Consider the following 20349-nt stretch of genomic DNA (forward strand, 5'->3'; position numbering starts at 1 on the left):
TGCACCATACCGTCTATTATTCTATTATTATATGAGTTGTCCTGTGCTGGAGTGTGTTCCGGTGCAGGGGACACTGGCCGGCTGCATCATACCATCTATTATTCTATTATTATATGAGTTGTCCTGTGTTAGAGTGTGTTCTGGTGGAGGGGACACTGGCCGGCTGCACCATACCGTCTATTTTTCTATTATTATTATATGAGTTGTCCTGTGTTAGAGTGTGTTCCGATGTAGGGGAAACTAGCCGGCTGCACCATACCATCTATTATTCTATTATTATATGAGATGTCCTGTGCTGGAGTGTGTTCTGGTGTAGGGGAAACTGGCCGGCTGCACCATACCATCTATTATTCTATTATTATATGAGCAGTCCTGTGTTAGAGTGTGTTTCGGTGTAGGGGACACTGGCCGGCTGCACCAAACTGTCTATTATTCTATTATTATATGAGTTGTCCTGCATTAGAGTGTGTTCCGGTGTAGGGGACACTGGCCGGCTGCACCATGCCGTCTATTATTCTATTATTATAGGAGTTGTCCTGTATTAGAGTGTGTTCTGGTGTAGGAGAAACTGGCTGGCTGCACCATACCGTCTATTATTCTACTATTATAGGAGTGGTCCTGTGTTAGAGTGTGTTCTGGTGTTGGGGAAACTGGCCGGCTGCATCATACCATCTATTATTCTATTATTATATGAGTTGTCCTGTGTTAGAGTGTGTTCCGGTGTAGGGGACACTGGCTGGCTGCACCATACCGTCTATTATTCTATTATTATAGGAGTTGTCCTGTGTTAGAGTGTGTTCCGGTGTAGGGGACACTGGCTGGCTGCACCATACCGTCTATTATTCTATTATTATAGGAGTTGTCCTGTGTTAGAGTGTGTTCCGGTGTAGGGGACACTGGCCGGCTGCACCATGCCGTCTATTATTCTCATTGAGAACAGATTTACCACTCTGGTCCCTTACAAACCATCTGGGAGTTCTGGTAAAATAGTTATTATTATTGTTTCTGGTTGAACTAAATGATTCCTTGTCCGTTGCTGGGCGTACCCCGTAACCTGGAGAACGGTATAAGAACCGGACCAGGCAGGCATTGCCAGATCAGAAGATTCAGGACCTTCTATGAGTTCTGAAGGTCCACATCGGGATCACAAATAATAGATGACAGCAGAAATATACAATGATGGAAATTTTAAAGACATTCTAAGGATTTGGATGGCAGTATGTTTATTATTATAGTACTTCTGTCGACCACATTGTGATGGTCCACCACGGGTCTGGAGCCAGGAGAAGTTCTCGGCAGTTTGGTGCTGACCCCCCCCCCCCCGTCACCGGGCAGATGCATACCCTCTACATTGGGCACCCGGTGAAAACTGCACCCAGGAGCTGCCAAACTCACCAGGTTAGGCAGGTAAAGAATACTGTGAGTTGGAGGCCTAGACCTCCTCCATCGGGATGCCCTTCAGATGGCTTTGCCCATGATAAGCACGCTCATGAAGAAGACCATGATGAAGAACACCCACATGAAGAAACGGTCCATGACCTTTGCCACCTTTTTCCACTCGCCAGTCCGTTTCTGAGCAGCCTTTTGTTCCCGGAAGCAGTTGGCCATGTACTCAATGTTTTTAAGCAGGCGTTCGTTGTGGCACAGACAATAGATTTTTGAGCACTCCTTGTCCCCGCACCCCTTCCCACCGCTGCAGGGATCAGAGCTTTCGTATTTACCACCTGGCTCTTTCCAGGCCTTATGGCCATCTTGATATCCCCAGTCCATCTCCTCCTTCACCACCTTGGTGTTGGAACTGCTGTCTGGACAGCTCTTCGGTACCGCTGGGGGCTCCTCCCATTTGGCTTGCCCATTTATGGCCTGTCCTTTGGGCCGCCTCTCTGACTCGGTTTGCGGCCTCTTGCAGCTCTCACCCACCTCATAGACAAAGAATATCCGCGACATATACTGCAAGATGAACTTCTTGGCCCACTTGGGGACGGGCTTGGCCTCCGGGCCGCAGTGATGGATGTTCATGATGAAGATGGTGAGGGCGGTGGAGGCCGTGATCATGGTCATCGTGGCAATGTAATACTTTCCTGCAATGGGAGAAACCACTGTGAGTCTTCAGTCAATGGACATTATTACTTTGTATATTACTAACCAACATCTACCAGCTGCACCCTGTCAGAGGACCACCTGTGTACTTACCTGTCTAGGGAACTTCGCTTTTCTTGTAGAGCTCTGGGTGTGTAGGATAGCATGTCCCCCACTGGGCTTTTCTGGAGGGACGTAGGGGGCCAATGGGGGAAGCTCCAGCCCCGGGTCGGGGAAATGCTATTCGCCACTCCCAGGCCTCTGAAGTTCAGTGGTCACCTGGTAAGTACACTAGTTATTCCATTATAGGGTACAGCTGGTGGAGGTTTGTTATACCAATGACGGGGTCACTTCAAAGATCCATCGCCAAACAAGTGAAAATCATATCCAACAAATACAGCAACCCGGCCAAAAATCAGAATGTTCCCTCAAATGTCCAATAAGTGGACTTGTCAGTTACAATACACCCCCCAACTCCAGACCGTTACACCCCCCAACTCCAGACCATTACACCCCCCCAACTCCAGACCATTACACCCCCCCAACTCCAGACCGTTACACTCCCCCAACTCCAGACCGTTACACTCCCCCAACTCCAGAACGTTACACTCCCCCAACTCCAGACCGTTACACCCCCCAACTCCAGACCGTTACACCCCCCCAACTCCAGATCGTTACACCCCCCCCAACTCCAAAACGTTACACCCCCCCAACTCCAGATCGTTACACCCCCCCAACTCCAGAACGTTACACTCTCCCAACTCCAGACCGTTACACTCCCCCAACTCCAGACCGTTACACTCCCCAACGCCAGACCGTTACACCCCCCCAAGTCCAGACCGTTACACTCCCCCAACTCCAGACCGTTACACTCCCCCAACTCCAGACCGGTACACTTCCCCAACTCCAGACCTAATACCCCTCCCAACTCCAGATCGTTACACCCCCCCCAACTCCAGACCATTCCAGATCTTATACAAGCTATTCTCAGCTAGTCTTGTATATTGGTGGCCATAATATCTGATATCTACAGTATCTCACAAAAGTAAGTACACCCCTCACATTTTATTCTGTCTTTTCATGTGACAACACTGAAGAAATTACACTTTGCTACAATGTAAAGTAGTGAGTGTACAGCTTGTATAACAGTGTAAATTTACTGTCCCCTCAAAATAACTCAACACACAGCCATTAATGTCTAAACCGCTGGCAACAAAAGTGAGTACACCCCTAAGTGACAATGTCCAAATTGGGACCAAAGTGTCAATATTTTGTGTGGCCACCATTATTTTCCAGCACTGCCTAAACCCTCTTGGGCATGGAGTTTACCAGAGCTTCACAGGTTGCCACTGGAGTCCTCTTCCCCTCCTCCATGATGACATCACAGAGCTGGTGGATGTTAGAGACCTTGCGCTCCTCCACCTTCCATTTGAGGATCCCCACAGATCCTCAATAGGGTTTAGGTCTGGAGACATGCTTGGCCAGTCCATCACCTTTACCCTCAGCTTCTTTAGCAAGGCAGTGGTTGTCTTGGAGAGGTGTTTGGGGTCGTTATGTTGGAATATTGCCCTGCGGCCCAGTCTCTGAAGGGAGGGGATCATGCTCTGCTTCAGTATGTCACAATACATGTTGGCATTCATGGTTCCCTCAATGAACTGTAGCTCCCCAGTGCCGGCAGCACTCATGCAACCCCAAGACCATGACACTCCCACCACCATGCCTGACTGTAGGAAGACACACTTTTCTTTGTACTCCTCACCTGGTTGCCCCCACACATGCCTGACACCATCTGACACCAAATAAGTTTATCTTGGTCTCATCAGAGCACAGGAGATGGTTCCAGTAATCCATGTCCTTAGTCTGCTTGTCTTAGGCAAACTGTTTGTGGGCTTTCTTGTCCATCATCTTTAGAAGAGGCTTCCTTCTAGGATGACAGCCATGCAGACCAATTTGATGCAGTGTGCGGCGTATGGTCTGAGCACTGACAGGCTGACCCCTCCCCCACCCCTTCACCCTCTGCAGCAATGCTGGCAGCACTCATACGTCTATTTCCCAAAGACAACCTCTGGATATGACGCTGAGCACGGCACTCAACTTCTTTGGTGGACCATGGAGAGGCCTGTTCTGAGTGGAACCTGTCCTGTTAAACCGCTGTATGGTCTTGGCCACCGTGCTGCAGCTCAGTTTCAGGGTCTTGGCAATCTTCTTATAGTCTAGGTCATCTTTATGTAGAGCAACAATTTTTTTTTCAGATCCTCAGAGAGTTCTTTGCCATGAGGTGCCATGTTGAACTTCCAGTGACCAGTATGAGAGAGTGAGAGCGATAACACCAAATTTAACACACCTGCTCCCCATTCACACCTGAGACCTTGTAACGCTAACGAGTCACATGACACCGGGGAGGGAAAATGGATAATTGGGCCCAATTTGGAGATTGTCACTTAGGGGTGTACTGACTTTTATTGCCAGCGGTTTAGACATTAATGGCTGTGTGTTGAGTTATTTTGAGGGGACAGTAAATTTACACTGTTATACAAGCTGTACACTCACTACTTTACATTGTAGCAAAGTCTCATTTCTTCAGTGTTGTTGTACACTCGGTGTACTTACTTTTGTGAGATACTGTATGTTCACGACTGGAGGAAGCAGTATTCTGATGGAAGCACACAAGCACATTGTGGGAAGACAGGAGAGGGAAGAGGAGAGGGAAAAGGAGAGGAGGGGAGAGGAGAGGTGAAGGGAAGAGGAGAAGAGAGGAGAGGAAAACAGAGAAGCAAAGGGATGGGGAGAAGAGAAGGGAAGGGGAGAGAAGAGGAGAAGGGAAGAGAGGAGGAGAGGGAAGAGGAGAGGAACAGGACAGGGGAGTGAAGAGGAGAGCAGAAGGAAGAGGAGAGGAGAGAGGAAGGGGAGGAGAAGGGACGAAGAGAAGGGAAGGGAAGAAGAGAAGGGAAGGGAAGAAGAAAAGGGAAGAGGAGAAGAGAAGGGAAGGGGAGAGGAGAAGGGGAGAGAAGAGAAGGGAAGAGGAGAATGGAAGAGAGGAGAGGAGGAGAGGGAAGAGGAGAGGAACAGGACAGGGGAGTGAAGAGGAGAGGAGAAGGAAGAGGAGAGGAGAGAGGAAGGGGAGGAGAAGGGACGAAGAGAAGGGAAGGGAAGGGAAGAAGAGAAGGGAAGGGAAGAAGAAAAGGGAAGGGAAGAAGAGAAGGGAAGGGAAGGGGAGAGGAGAAGAGAAGAGAAGGGAAGGGAAGAAGAAAAGGGAAGGGAAGAAGAGAAGGGAAGGGGAGAGGAGAAGAGAAGGGAAGGGAAGGGGAGAGGAGAAGAGAAGAGAAGGGAAGGGAAGAAGAAAAGGGAAGGGAAGAAGAGAAGGGAAGGGAAGAAGAAAAGGGAAGGAAAGAAGAGAAGGGAAGGGGAGAGGAGAAGGGGAGAGAAGAGAAGGGAAGAGGAGAACTGAAGAGAGAGGAGAGGAGGAGAGGGAAGAGGAGAGGAACAGGACAGGGGAGTGAAGAGGAGAGGAGAGAGGAAGGGAAGAAGAGAAGGGAAGAGGAGAGGAGAGGGGAGGAGAGAAGAAGAGAAGGGAAGAGGAGAGGAGAGGGGAGGGGAGGAGAGGAGAGAGGAAGGGAAGGGAAGAGGAGAAGGAAAGAGTTGAGGAGAAGAAAAGAGGAGAGGAGAGGAGAAGGGAAGGGAATGCAAGGAAAATTAGAGGAGTGGAGAGGAGAGGGAAAAAGTCAAGAAAATGCAGAATGTGGGCATAATGGTAGCTCTGATAAATGTAAAATGTCTTGTAATAAATGATTGAGAGGTTCTGATGGTGTCACCCCTTCCTTTACTCACCGATTAGTGGCACATTTTCTGAGGGTGGCATACTTTCCGCCACCAGCAGCTGGAATACGGTGAGAGCCAGGAGGACAGTGACACCCAGTGACACCTTCTCCCCAGAATCTGCAGGTAGATAAAACCCCAGAGGAGCGAGGAAGGAGATCATCACACAGGGCAGGAGGAGGTTGAAGATGTAAAAGGAGGCTCTCCTTTTCAGAATTAGTGTGTAGGTGACATCGGGGTAAGGCTCAGAACAGCAACCATAGGTGATGACGTTTTTCTTGGCTGGCATCCCCAGAACCTCCCATTCCACATTCTCCACAAAGTCAGTCAGATCTCCCGTGTCCAGGTGGTTGAGGATATCAATCTGGTTACCATTGTAGGTCCAGGAACCAAAGGTCAAGCGACATTGCTGCCCATCGAATGGGAAGAAGGAGACATCCACTTTACAGGAGCTCTTGGTGATGGCTGGTGAGTCCCACATGATCTGACCATCATACCGAATCACAACGTTGGTCTCCATGGATCCCGTGAACTGGTCATCAGCACTGGAGGGGAAGAAGATGGAAATAAGAAACTTATAAAGGGGGAAAAGCAGATAATGAAGGTAAATTGTTGTCATTGGTCTTCTATAGTCTACCAAGAAAGAAGCCTTCCAAATGGTTCCATTCAGTTGGTCAACAGTAGATAGTTGTTGGCACAAACCAACACCACAAGACCTCTGTAATGGACAACAACTGCAGGCATTCATGCAGTAGAGCAGTCAGGTTTGGTTTTCTGATTTCTCTTATGGCCAGCAGTGCACACAGACAAAGGTCACCTCATGGTCAAGGCCACCATAGAAGAACAACTCCACAAAGTGTCTATGGACAGGTGTAATGGAGGTAAGTGCAGGGACTAAAGAAAATGTACCTCTATGGCATAATTCACAAGTTATGTCATTGAATAACTCCTCTTTCCAGACCGGACACCCTCTGGCCAGGGCTTGGTTCCATTGCTTGGAATTGGGCTTTGTAGTTCCCACAGTCGTCTATATGACCAGACTATTCCAATCATACAAAGGGCAGGGTGGGGACAGTGATGGACAATGATGGACAGTGATGGACAATGATGGACAGTGATGGACAATGATGGACAATGATGGACAATGATGGACAATAATGGACAATGATGGACAGTGATGGACAATGATGGACAGTGATGGACAGTGATGGACAATGATGGACAGTGATGGACAATGATGGACAGTGATGGACAATGATGGACAATGATGGACAGTGATGGACAGTGATGGACAATGATGGACAGTGATGGACAATGATGGACAATGATGGACAGTGATGGACAATGATGGACAGTGATGGACAATGATGGACAGTGATGGACAGTGATGGACAATGATGGACAGTGATGGACAATGATGGACAGTGATGGACAGTGATGGACAATGATGGACAGTGATGGACAATGATGGACAGTGATGGACAATGATGGACAATGATGGACAATGATGGACAGTGATGGACAATGATGGACAATGATGGACAATGATGGACAGTGATGGACAATGATGGACAGTGATGGACAGTGATGGACAGTGATGTACAATGAGGATACAGATGGAAGTGTCAAGTATATCTTCAGAACGGGGGCAGTGATGGACAGTGATAGACAGTAAGGGTACAGATGGAAGTGTCCAACGGGGGAGTGATGGACAGTGATGGACAGTTATGGACAGTGATGGACAATGATGGACAATGATGGACAGTGATGGACAATGATGGACAGTGATGGACAATGATGGAAAATGATGGACAGTGATGGACAATGATGGACAATGATGGACAATGATGGACAGTGATGGACAGTGATGGACAATGATGGACAATGATGGACAGTGATGGACAATGATGGAAAATGATGGACAATGATGGACAATGATGGACAGTGATGGACAATGATGGAAAATGATGGACAGTGATGGACAATGATGGACAATGATGGACAATGATGGACAGTGATGGACAGTGATGGACAGTGATGGACAATGATGGACAGTGATGGACAATGATGGACAGTTATGGACAATGATGGGCAGTTATGGACAATGATGGACAATGATGGACAGTTATGGACAATGATGGGCAGTGATGGACATTGATGGACAGTTATGGACAATGATGGACAGTTATGGACAGTGATGGACAGTGATGGACAGTTATGGACAATTATGGACAGTTATGGACAGTTATGGACAATGATGGACAGTGATGGACAGTGATGGACAGTGATGGACAGTGATGGACAATGATGGACAGTGCAGTGATGGACAATGATGGGCAGTTATGGACAGGGATGGACAATGATGGACAGTGATGGACAATGATGGACAGTTATGGACAATGATGGACAGTTATGGACAATGATGGACAATGATGGACAGTGATGGACAATAATGGACAATGATGGACAGTGATGGACAATGATGGACAATGATGGACAGTGATGGACAATGATGGACAATGATGGACAGTTATGGACAGTGATGGACAGTTATGGACAATGATGGACAATGATGGACAGTGATGGACAATGATGGACAGTGATGGACAGTGATGGACAATGATGGACAGTGATGGACAATGATGGACAGTGATGGACAATGATGGACAGTTATGGACAATGATGGACAGTTATGGACAGTGATGGACAGTTATGGACAATGATGGACAATGATGGACAGTGATGGACAATAATGGACAATGATGGACAGTGATGGACAATGATGGACAATGATGGACAGTGATGGACAATGATGGACAATGATGGACAGTTATGGACAGTGATGGACAGTTATGGACAATGATGGACAATGATGGACAATGATGGACAGTGATGGACAATGATGGACAGTGATGGACAGTGATGGACAATGATGGACAGTGATGGACAATGATGGACAGTGATGGACAGTGATGGACAATGAAGGATAATGATGGACAGTGATGGACAATGATGGACAATGATGGACAGTTATGGACAGTGATGGACAGTTATGGACAATGATGGACAGTGATGGACAATGATGGACAGTGATGGACAGTGATGGACAATGATGGACAGTTATGGACAGTGATGGACAATGATGGACAATGATGGACAGTTATGGACAATGATGGACAGTGATGGACAATGATGGACAGTGATGGACAGTGATGGACAATGATGGACAATGATGGACAGTGATGGACAATGATGGACAATGATGGACAGTTATGGACAGTGATGGACAGTTATGGACAATGATGGACAATGATGGACAATGATGGACAGTGATGGACAATGATGGACAGTGATGGACAGTGATGGACAATGATGGACAGTGATGGACAATGATGGACATTGATGGACAATGATGGACAGTGATGGACAATGATGGACAGTGATGGACAGTTATGGACAATGATGGACAGTGATGGACAGTGATGGACAATGATGGACAATGATGGACAGTGATGGACAATGATGGACAGTGATGGACAATGATGGACAATGATGGACAGTGGTGGACAGTGATGGACAATGATGGACAGTGATGGACAGTGATGGACAATGATGGACAGTGATGGACAATGATGGACAATGATGGACAGTGATGGACAATGATGGACAATGATGGACAGTGATGGACAATGATGGACAATGATGGACAGTTTTGGACTGTGATGGACAATGATGGACAGTGATGGACAATGATGGACAATGATGGACAGTGATGGACAATGATGGACAATGATGGACAATGATGGACAGTGATGGACAATGATGGACAGTGATGGACAGTGATGGACAGTGATGGACAATGATGGACAATGATGGACAGTGATGGACAATGATGGACAATGATGGACAGTTTTGGACTGTGATGGACAATGATGGACAGTGATGGACAATGATGGACAATGATGGACAGTGATGGACAGTGATGGACAGTGATGGACAGTGATGGACAATGAAGGATAATGATGGACAGTTTTGGACTGTGATGGACAATGATGGACAGTGATGGACAGTGATGGACAATGATGGACAGTGATGGACAATGAAGGACAATGATGGACAGTGATGGACAGTGATGGACAGTGATGGACAATGATGGACAGTGATGGACAATGAAGGACAATGATGGACAGTGATGGACAATGATGGACAATGATGGACAGTGATGGACAGTGATGGACAGTGATGGACAATGAAGGATAATGATGGACAGTTTTGGACTGTGATGGACAATGATGGACAGTGATGGACAGTGATGGACAGTGATGGACAATGATGGACAGTGATGGACAATGAAGGACAATGATGGACAGTGATGGACAATGAAGGATAATGATGGACAGTGATGGACAATGATGGACAATGATGGACAGTTTTGGACAATGATGGACAGTGATGGACAGTGATGGACAGTGATGGACAATGATGGACAGTGATGGACAATGATGGACAATGATGGATAATGATGGACAGTGATGGACAATGATGGACAGTTTTGGACAGTGATGGACGGTTATGGACAGTGATGGACGGTTATGGACAGTGATGGATAATGATGGACAGTGATGGACAATGATGGATAGTGATGGGCAATGATGGACAGTTATGGACAGTGAGGGTACAGATGGATGTGTCCAGTATATCTAGTGAAGGACATAAAGAGATAAATGCCATTTACATGCTTTCCTAGCACACATCTACTCATATACATTTTGTAGAGTTCCTTTTCTATGGTGGCGTTGACCATGAGGTGATCTTTGCCGGTGTTCACTTCGGACCATAAAAGAATGTAGAAAACCCGACCTGACTGCTCTGCCACATAACCATGAATGCCCGCAGTTTTCCTGTGGTGCCAACAACTATCCACTGATGTCTTTGACCACCTTTAGATGAATGGAACCATTTGAGAGGCAAGAAGTCCACAAACAGCCATGGGCCGGGCTGATTCATTACAATGTAAAGGCAAATGGGTTTCTCTTTATTTTTGGACAGAGTAGGAAACCGCTGGACCCTCTGTCTGTTTCATTGCTGTGCGGCCCCCGCTGGGGAGAGTGACCCCTGTACTTGTCCTGTGACCGAAAGTCAGGGGAAAACCAAAAATGTTGAGTTGTCACCAGAGCAAGAGGTGAGGAAAAATCCTCCAAAGGAAAGACTTGTTCTTGTGGCAAATCTCAAACATCGGACATTTGTTCAATTTCAAGAGATTTCCTTCTCATTTCATCTTCAGGACGGAAGTTACAGGAAATCTCCATGGTGGAAGCCAGAGAATGTTGGGTCATGTGATCTGCAGCAGATTTCCATTGTAGGTTCTTCTGACACCAACAGACTTAGTGGTCTGAGTGGTGCTGAGTGGGCTGAGTGGTGCTGAGTGGTGCTGATTGGTGCTGAGTGGGCTGAGTGGTGCTGAGTGGTGCTGAGTGGGCTGAGTGGTGCTGAGTGGGCTGAGTGGTGCTGAGTGGTGCTGAGTGGTGCTGAGTGGGCTGAGTGGTGCTGAGTGGGCTGAGTGGTGCTGAGTGGGCTGAGTGGTGCTGAGTGGTGCTGAGTGGGCTGAGTGGTGCTGAGTGGGCTGAGTGGGCTAAGTGGTGCTGATTGGTGCTGAGTGGTGCTGAGTGGTGCTGATTGGTGCTGAGTGGGCTGAGTGGTGCTGAGTGGGCTGAGTGGTGCTGAGTGGTGCTGAGTGGGCTGAATGGTGCTGATTGGTGCTGAGTGGTGCTGAGTGGGCTGAGTGGTGCTGATTGGTGCTGAGTGGTGCTGAGTGGTGCTGAGTGGGCTGAGTGGTGCTGAGTGGTGCTGAGTGGGCTGAGTGGTGCTGATTGGTGCTGAGTGGGCTGAGTGGGCTGAGTGGTGCTGAGTGGTGCTGAGTGGGCTGAGTGGTGCTGATTGGTGCTGAGTGGTGCTGAGTGGTGCTGAGTGGGCTGAGTGGTGCTGAGTGGTGCTGAGTGGTGCTGATTGGTGCTGAGTGGTGCTGAGTGGTGCTGAGTGGTGCTGATTGGTGCTGAGTGGGCTGAGTGGTGCTGATTGGTGCTGAGTGGTGCTGAGTGGTGCTGAGTGGGCTGAGTGGTGCTGATTGGTGCTGAGTGGTGCTGAGTGGGCTGGATGGTGCTGATTGGTGCTGAGTGGGCTGAGTGGTGCTGATTGGTGCTGAGTGGTGCTGAGTGGTGCTGAGTGGGCTGAGTGGTGCTGAGTGGGCTGAGTGGTGCTGAGTGGGCTGAGTGGGCTGAGTGGTGCTGAGTGGTGCTGAGTGGGCTGAGGGGGCTGAGTGGGCTGAGTGGTGCTGAGTGGGCTGAGTGGTGCTGAGTGGGCTGAGTGGGCTGAGTGGTGCATTTCACTGCTGCCTTGGCTCCAGGTCATGTGATCTAAAAGTGGAAACCAATGACAATGTCAGGACCCTTCTTGTCTCTGTGAAGAATGCGCCCCCTGCTGGGTCTACGTCTGCTATAAGACTGAACCCACATAGACACCTTGCACTTCGACCCATTTATATCCGGACAGAACTGGAGATCTTTTTATGATACTCTTAACCTTTTTTTAAATAGTGATCTTTTTTCCTGCTTTCATTTTCACCGGTCATTCCAAAACCGAATCATACGATTATTGCTTATCAATATTGATGTAATGAGGAGGGGGAAAAGGTTTTATTCTGGTATCGGACTCCCTCTGACAACAATTTACTTCCATATCCCATCAAAGAACGCAGGCGTTTCCCATATTTATGAAGAGTATTAGATGGGGTTGATTTACAAATGAGAAATAGACTGTTTGTTGGGGGAGGTGCAGCGCAGTGCGGGGGGCGGTAAACACACCGAGTCCGGTTGCAGAGAATAGAACTGGTATCAATGCAGAATCCAGTCATTCACAAGAAACCCGGCAGAGAGGCACCCAACCGGGAACACTCATGGTATATAATGGAAGTGTGTAGCAGAGCAGGTCTCAGATGTGCTGACAGCGTCTGTCTTGAGGGGGCGGAACGGTCCATACCCAATGGGGAGATGCCCAAGAAGGATGGAGTGTCCCTATCTTTTCTCTACTCACCTGGAACCTTTCCCAGATGGATGACCTGTCCCTACACTGCCCACACGTAAAAAGCATGCCATACCCACGAGCCAGGGTCTTAAAAAGACTCTGACTGACCCAAGATGGCTGCCAGAGATACATGAATGGCTAGCATCCAACCAGATAGCTTCCCCCAGTGACCCAGGAAACTATAGAGGAGCATGTTCCTCTTGACTTTGGTTCAGCGCCGCCTGCAGTGGAGAAAGTAGACTGCACCTACCTACAGTACATGTTCACTTTACAAGGGAATGTTCCCCAGAGCCTATGAATGAGAGGAAGCTCTGATAACTTCCATCTTCCAATCATATGCAAGCAAAAATTCTCTCCTTGTGTGCGATTGTGAAATCTTATTACATTCACTCATCTCTGGGGAAAACTCCCTTGCAAAGCGAACGTCCTATTTGCCTTTAATAGGTCTTCTCCAATGTATGCGGGTACAATGCTGGCAATGGAGAATGTTCAAGGTGAAGGTAGGTTGAGTTTGTTTTTCTGCTGCTTACCGGAGCGAATGTAATACGTTATATCAGAGCGAATGTAATACGTTATATCAGAGCGAATGTAATACGTTATAGGGTGGCCTGAACCACGAATGTATAAAGACTTTCTCTGAGTGCTGGGAACAGCGGGGAGCAGAGTGAGCGCCTGATATACAGATGGACATTTCATTGCACGGCTCATGAAATCCTTTGATGGCGGGGGGTGGGGAGGGGGGGGTGTACATTGTGTGATTATTCGATTTTACCCCTCACTGATCGAATCTTCTGGAAGTCTTTTGCTGCTTTCAGTTGAAGAAAGCTCCTAAGCGTACCTCGGCCCCTGTAACGGTGACTTAAAATCTTTGTCAAACTTTGTAAAATCAATAAAAAATTTAACACTAAAAAACCTCTGAAGTGCAATGATGAGCGGCGGCGGCTCTGCGATATTTCATGTATTTATAACCCAATCGATGAAATCCCGGAGAAGACTCTACATGGTGATGACATTTAGACCCGCTGTCAGGAAATCTGCCCTCGGAAATCCTCCGATTATTTTAGGGGCATGTAAGGATTTTATGAGGTAATTTGGTTTAAGAAATTCCCCGGAATGTGTAATATTATTGGCTGGAAATAGTCCCTTACTAATATTTTATAATAAACGGACTATAACCTTGTTACTTCATTTACTTGTGTACAGTGACAGTTGGTGCCTTTCTCAGTATGTCACAGTGACAGTTGGTGACATTCTCAGTATGTCACAATGACAGTTGGTGCCTGTGACGGTGTTCACCGTCACTGGAGGTGAGGAGCAGATACTTAATGGTTTGGATTGCTTCAGGTGGGACAGAAATATTTGTCAACCATATCTTCATATAGAAATATGAAGATTTAATACCACCTTACACAGTGTATTCCATGGGCTTGTCTGTGAGAGAGACACACAGACTGTCATTGGCAGACTTCCCTATTGTTTGTGTATTGGGAGGGAATGTGGATTGTGCCTGTCCTATTGTTAAATGTTAATGACCTCACATTGTTCTGTCTGCCTTAAGATAAGCTTATTATGGGATGTATATGCGTATGTGGATTGGCTGCAGAGGGGAGGGATTGTGTACACTGTATGGGAGTGTAAAACTCTGTTTTGTGAATGTCATGTCCAGTTCTCTACAAGGTCCACCTGGGCGGTAACCTTGTCGGGGAAAACTGTATAAAATTCTGTTTCTTGTCCAATAAAGAGTTATACTTCACCCTCAATCTAGAGTTCTGTCTCTTATTGGGGGAATCGGCTACAAGGGATTGCTATGTCCTCCATACTCCCTTGGATAGGATCTTGTAAGAGCTTGTGTAAGAGCTTGTTCCTGTTCCTGCTTCACTCTCTGGGGAAAGAGAGGGTCATCCACGGGAACCTGGAGCCTTGTCGTAGGTCCAGGGTGGGTAGGAGACGGCAAGATCCCAACCAAGCTGCAGCTGTTCGTGGGGTCTGAGGTGGTTATGGTGTCTGGTGGAGTGCTTGGAGCCCCTCGGGAAGCACTAGGAGCGTCTGTCAACGGAGATACACGGTTGGGGTGACGGTTGCTCCGTTACAGTGCCATTCTGAGTTAATGTCACAGTGACAGTTGGTGCCATTCTCAGTTGTAGTCACAGTGACAGTTGGTGCCATTCTCAGTTGTAGTCACAGTGACAGTTGGTGCCATTCTCAGTTGTAGTCACAGTGACAGTTGGTGCCATTCTCAGTTGTAGTCACAGTGACAGTTGGTGCCATTCTCAGTTGTAGTCACAGTGACAGTTGGTGCCATTCTCAGTTGTAGTCACAGTGACAGTTGAAGGCGTAGGTTTGTAAACAAAGCTCATGTGGTCACCACCCACCATGATTGGCTACATTATTGGGGCGGATGCTGAATGTAATGTAGACCAGCAGAGGCTCAGCTCTAGGAGCGTGCACAGCTGCGTGCTTCTGTTTCTACAAAAGAACTTCAATTAGCAATCTTTAATGAATGAGTTCATGTAGAGGAAAGGGTTAATTTCCTACCCCCCCCCCCCCCCCGGGGTAAATACATTGGGGGCAGATTGTTTTCTCTGGTGGAGCTCCTCCATCCCCCGTGACATGTGGGATCCCCGGGATCAGAGAATGATCCCTGCAGCAGCAGATGATTAATACCCCCCCCCCCCCATGCGCTCTCACTGAAACATGCAAAGTTGTAATTTGGTCCCGCGGCTCGGAGAGTCACCTCTGCTGAAGAACCTGAGCCGCCCCACACAGCAGCTGTACCTGAGATTGTGTTACACCTTCCCAGAGCGAGCGCAAATCCCTGCAATGTGTGTACAGCCGAGCCCATCCCCCCCCCCCCCCCCCGGGTCCACAGCACATGGCCTGAGATCTCATGTGAGCCCATCCCCCCCCCCCCCCCGGGCCACAGCACATGGACTGAGCAGAGCCCATCCACCCTCCCCCCTGGGGGCCACAGCACATGGCCTGAGCAGAGCCCATCCCCCCTCCCCCCGGGGGCCACAGCACATGGCCTGAGATCTCATGTGAGCCCATCCCCCCCCCCCGGCCACAGCACATGGACTGAGCAGAGCCCATCCACCCTCCCCCCTGGGGGCCACAGCACATGGCCTGAGCAGAGCCCATCCCCCCTCCCCCCCGGGGGCCACAGCACATGGCCTGGGATCTCATGTGAGCCCATTCCCCCCTCCCTCCCAGGGTCCACAGCACATGGCCTGAGATCTCGTGTGAGCCCATCCCCCAGGGTCCACAGCACATGGCCTGAGATCTCATGTGAGCCCATCCCCCCTCCCCCCCAGGGTCCACAGCACATGGCCTTAGATCTCATATGAGCCCATCCCCCCCCCCCGGGGTCCACAGCACATGGCCTGAGATCTCATGTGAGCCCATCTCTCCCCCCCCCCCCGGGGTCCACAGCACATGGCCTGGGATCTCATGTGAGCCCATCCCCCGGGGTCCACAGCACATGGCCTGAGATCTCATGTGAGCCCATCCCCCTCTCCCCCCAGGGTCCACAGTACATGGCCTGAGATCTCGTGTGAGCCCATCCCCCAGGGTCCACAGCACATGGCCTGAGATCTCATGTGAGCCCATCCCCCCCTCCCCCCCAGGGTCCACAGCACATGGCCTGAGATCTCATGTGAGCCCATCCCCCCTCCCCCCCCAGGGTCCACAGCACATGGCCTGAGATCTCGTGTGAGCCCATCCCCCAGGGTCCACAGGACATGGCCTGAGATCTCATGTGAGCCCATCCCCCAGGGTCCACAGGACATGGCCTGAGATCTCATGTGAGCCCATCCCCCGGGGTCCGCAGCACATGGCCTGAGATCTCATGTGAGCCCATCTCCCCCTCCCCCCGGGGTCCACAGCACATGGCTTGGGATCTCATGTGAGCCCATCCCCCCTCCCCCGGGGTCCCCAGCACATGGCCTGACATCTCATGTGAGCCCATCTCCCCCTCCCCCCGGGGTCCACAGCACGTGGCCTGAGATCTCATGTGAGCCCACCCCCCCCCCCCCGGTCCCCAGCACATGGCCTGAGATCTCATGTGAGCCCATCCCGCCCCTCCCCCCGGGGTCCCCAGCACATGGCCTGAGATCTCATGTGAGCCCATCCCGCCCCTCCCCCCGGGGTCCACAGCACATGGCCTGAGATCTCATGTGAGCCCCTCCCCCCCTCCCCCCGGGGTCCACAGCACATTGGCTGAGATGTCATGTGAACACTTCCGACATGTTCAGGATCTCTTCTCTGCAATCCTCAATTTTCTCTAACCGGCACTCCCAATCGCTCCCAAAGACAGGGTCCTTGGACAGCCCCTCTAATAACAGCCCCGTGTCGCTTTAGCAAAAGCCTTCCGTTGGGCTGTCATCCGCTGTCCATGGGCACACTTGGGTTATATACCAGCGGAGAGCTCTGTACCTCTCATCCAACCACATCTCCACCTGCTTAACCATTCCTTGTGCAGTTGTCTCCCCAAAAACGCCATTCGCACTTCATACTGTGACCAGTACCTTTCCTGGATGGAGGGGAGGATTTTTCCCTGGGCTAGCGTTTCCTCCCAGAGTTCCAATCGGATTGAATCGTGCCATCCTAGCAGGACCTTCTCTGACACCGGTCCCCTGTGCTGTATCCGCATCTCTCACTACCTCCTTCCGAATTCCTCTTCCATGGCGGCTGATATCCAGGGCCGGATTAACATAGGGGCTATTGGAGCTGCAGCTCCAGGCCCCTCCCTGAATATAGGCCTATGCCAGTGGCTTATCGATATCTACGTGTGCTGTCTTGAAGAAGGAGAAGTCTCCTCTGCACTGCACATGTGAAGGAGAGAAGTCTCAGCTGCTGTTCCTGCCTATGCCTGGCTCCTATCACAGGATCTGTTACACTCACACAGATCCTCAGTGTAAAGGGGATGCAGGCAGCTGTCTGGGGGAGGGGTGCTGATGTCATCCTAACCAGCAGAAGCCCGGGAGAAAGGAAATATTTCATGCTGCTGAAATGAGGTTAGTAAATAGGGAGAGAGGATTGTGCAAAAACTCTCCTGGGGGCTGTGATGATTGTGGGAGAGGCTGCTGCTTCCCCCCATGTAATGTGTTCCCTTTTGCCCACAATGTAATGTGTTATGCCATACAGTGCCCACCATGTCATATGCTGTGCCATGCAGTGCTTGCAGTGTAATATGCAGTGCCCACCATGTAATGTACTGTGCCATGCAGTGCAATATGCAGTGCCCACCATGTAATGTACTGTGCCATGCAGTGCCCACCATGTCATGTGCAGTGCCCACCATGTCATGTGCTGTGCCATGCAGTGTCCACCATGTCACGTGCAGTGTCCACCATGTCATATGCTGTGCCCAGCATGCAATGTGTTTTGCAGTGCCCACCATGTCACATGCAGTGCCCACCATGTAATGTGCTGTGCCCAGCATGTAATACGTTGTGCCCACTGTGTAATGTGCTATGCAGCAGTGCCCACCATGTCGTGTGCTGTGCAGTGCCCACCATGTCACATGCAGTGCCCACCATGTAATGTGCTGTGCCCAGCATGTAATACGTTGTGCCCACTGTGTAATGTGCTATGCAGCAGTGCCCACCATGTCACATGCAGTGCCCACCATGTAATGTGCTGTGCCCACCATGTAATGTGCTGTGCCCAGCATGTAATGCGTTGTGCCCACTGTGTAATGTGCTATGCAGCAGTGCCCACCATGTCACATGCAGTGCCCACCATGTAATGTGCTGTGCCCAGCATGTAATACGTTGTTCCCACTGTGTAATGTGCTATGCAGCAGTGCCCACCATGTCGTGTGCTGTGCAGTGCCCACCATGTAATGTGCTGTGCCCAGCATGTAATACGTTGTGCCCACTGTGTAATGTGCTATGCAGCAGTGCCCACCATGTCGTGTGCCATGCAGTGGCCACCATGTCACGTGCAGTGTCCACCATGTCATATGCTGTGCCCAGCATGCAATGTGTTTTGCCCACTGTGTAATGTGCTATGCAGCAGTGCCCACCATGTCGTGTGCTGTGCAGTGCCCACCATGTCACATGCAGTGCCCACCATGTCACATGCAGTGCCCACCATGTAATGTGCTGTGCCCACCATGTAATGTGCTGTGCCCAGCATGTAATGCGTTGTGCCCACTGTGTAATGTGCTATGCAGCAGTGCCCACCATGTCACATGCAGTGCCCACCATATAATGTGCTGTGCCCACCATGTAATGTGCTGTGCCCAAAATGTAATGTGTTGTGCCCAAAATGTAATGTGCTGTGCATTGCCCACCATGTAATGTGCTATGCCATGAAGGCCTCCCATGTCAATTGCTGTTCAGTGCCCACCATGTCATGTGCTGTGTTGTGCCTATCTTGTCATGTGCTGCACCATGCAATGCCTACCATGTAATGTGCTGTGTATTGCCCACCATGTCGTGTGCCGTGCAGTACCCACTATAAAATGTGCTGTGCCGTGCAGTGCTCACCATGTCATGTACTTTGCCCACCATGTAATGTGCTGTGTTGTGCAGTGCTCACCATGAAATGTTCTGCACCCACAATGTAATGTGGTGCCGTGGAGTGCCCCAGGTAATGTGATGTCCAGTGCCCACCATGCCATGTGCAGTACCCACCATATATTGTGCTGTGCCCACCATATGATGTGCAGTGCCCACTTGTAATGTGCAGTGCCCAACATGTAATGTGCTGTGCCAGCCATGTCATGTGCTGTGCCCACCATATAAGGTGATTTGCCCACCATGTGCTGTGTTGTGCCCACCATGTAATGTGCTGTGCAGTGCCCACTATGTCATGTGTTGTGCCCACCATGCAATGTGCTGTATCCATGTATCCACCATTTAGTGTGCTGTGCCCACCATGTAATGTACTTTGCTATTACCCCCATGTATTGTACTATACTGTGCCCCCCCACAGACTCACCTCCCCTCTACCCTTTCTCTCTCTCGCCCCCTTAACCCCCTCTCTCCTACCACTCTCTCTCTCTTTCCCCCCACTCTCTCTCGCACCCCCTCTTTCCTACCACTCACTCTCTCTCACCCTCTCTCTATCCCCATTTTTCTCACCCCCTCTTTCTCTCTCTCACTTTCACCCCCCTCTCTCTCTCATCCCCTCGCTTTCAGCCCCCTCTCTCTCTCTTTCGACCCCCTTCTCTCTCTCTCAGCCCATCTCTCACTCTCTTTAATTTATTTTAACAAAAAAATGTTTGCGTTTTCATTTTATTTTATTTTTCATTTTATTTTTTTTCATAAAAAGGCCCACCAAAATCCTCAACACCAGGCCCATGATGCTCTTAATCCGGCCCTGCTGATATCTGTACCTCTCCTCTTCTGTTATGTGAACTAGGGATGA

The 20349-nt window shown here is 49.6% G+C and overlaps 1 protein-coding gene across 1 annotated transcript in view; it reads right to left on the reverse strand.

Moving 5' to 3' along the window:
* Positions 1–1322: 1322 nt before the first annotated feature.
* Positions 1323–20349, reverse strand: part of LOC309543533 (neuronal acetylcholine receptor subunit alpha-10-like) — a 66558-nt gene continuing 47531 nt past the window's right edge. Inside the window, exons 4-5 of the mRNA XM_082276005.1 lie at positions 5908–6440; positions 1323–2081 (exon numbers count right to left, since the gene is read on the reverse strand). Coding sequence (XP_082132131.1) covers positions 1459–2081; positions 5908–6440 — 1156 coding nt within the window. The 3' untranslated portion in view covers positions 1323–1458. The remainder of the gene's footprint in view (positions 2082–5907; positions 6441–20349) is intronic.

Source organism: Pelophylax lessonae (assembly GCF_965119305.1).
Source record: "Pelophylax lessonae genome assembly, contig: HAP1_SCAFFOLD_172, whole genome shotgun sequence".
NCBI classification, from domain to species: Eukaryota; Metazoa; Chordata; class Amphibia; order Anura; family Ranidae; genus Pelophylax; species Pelophylax lessonae.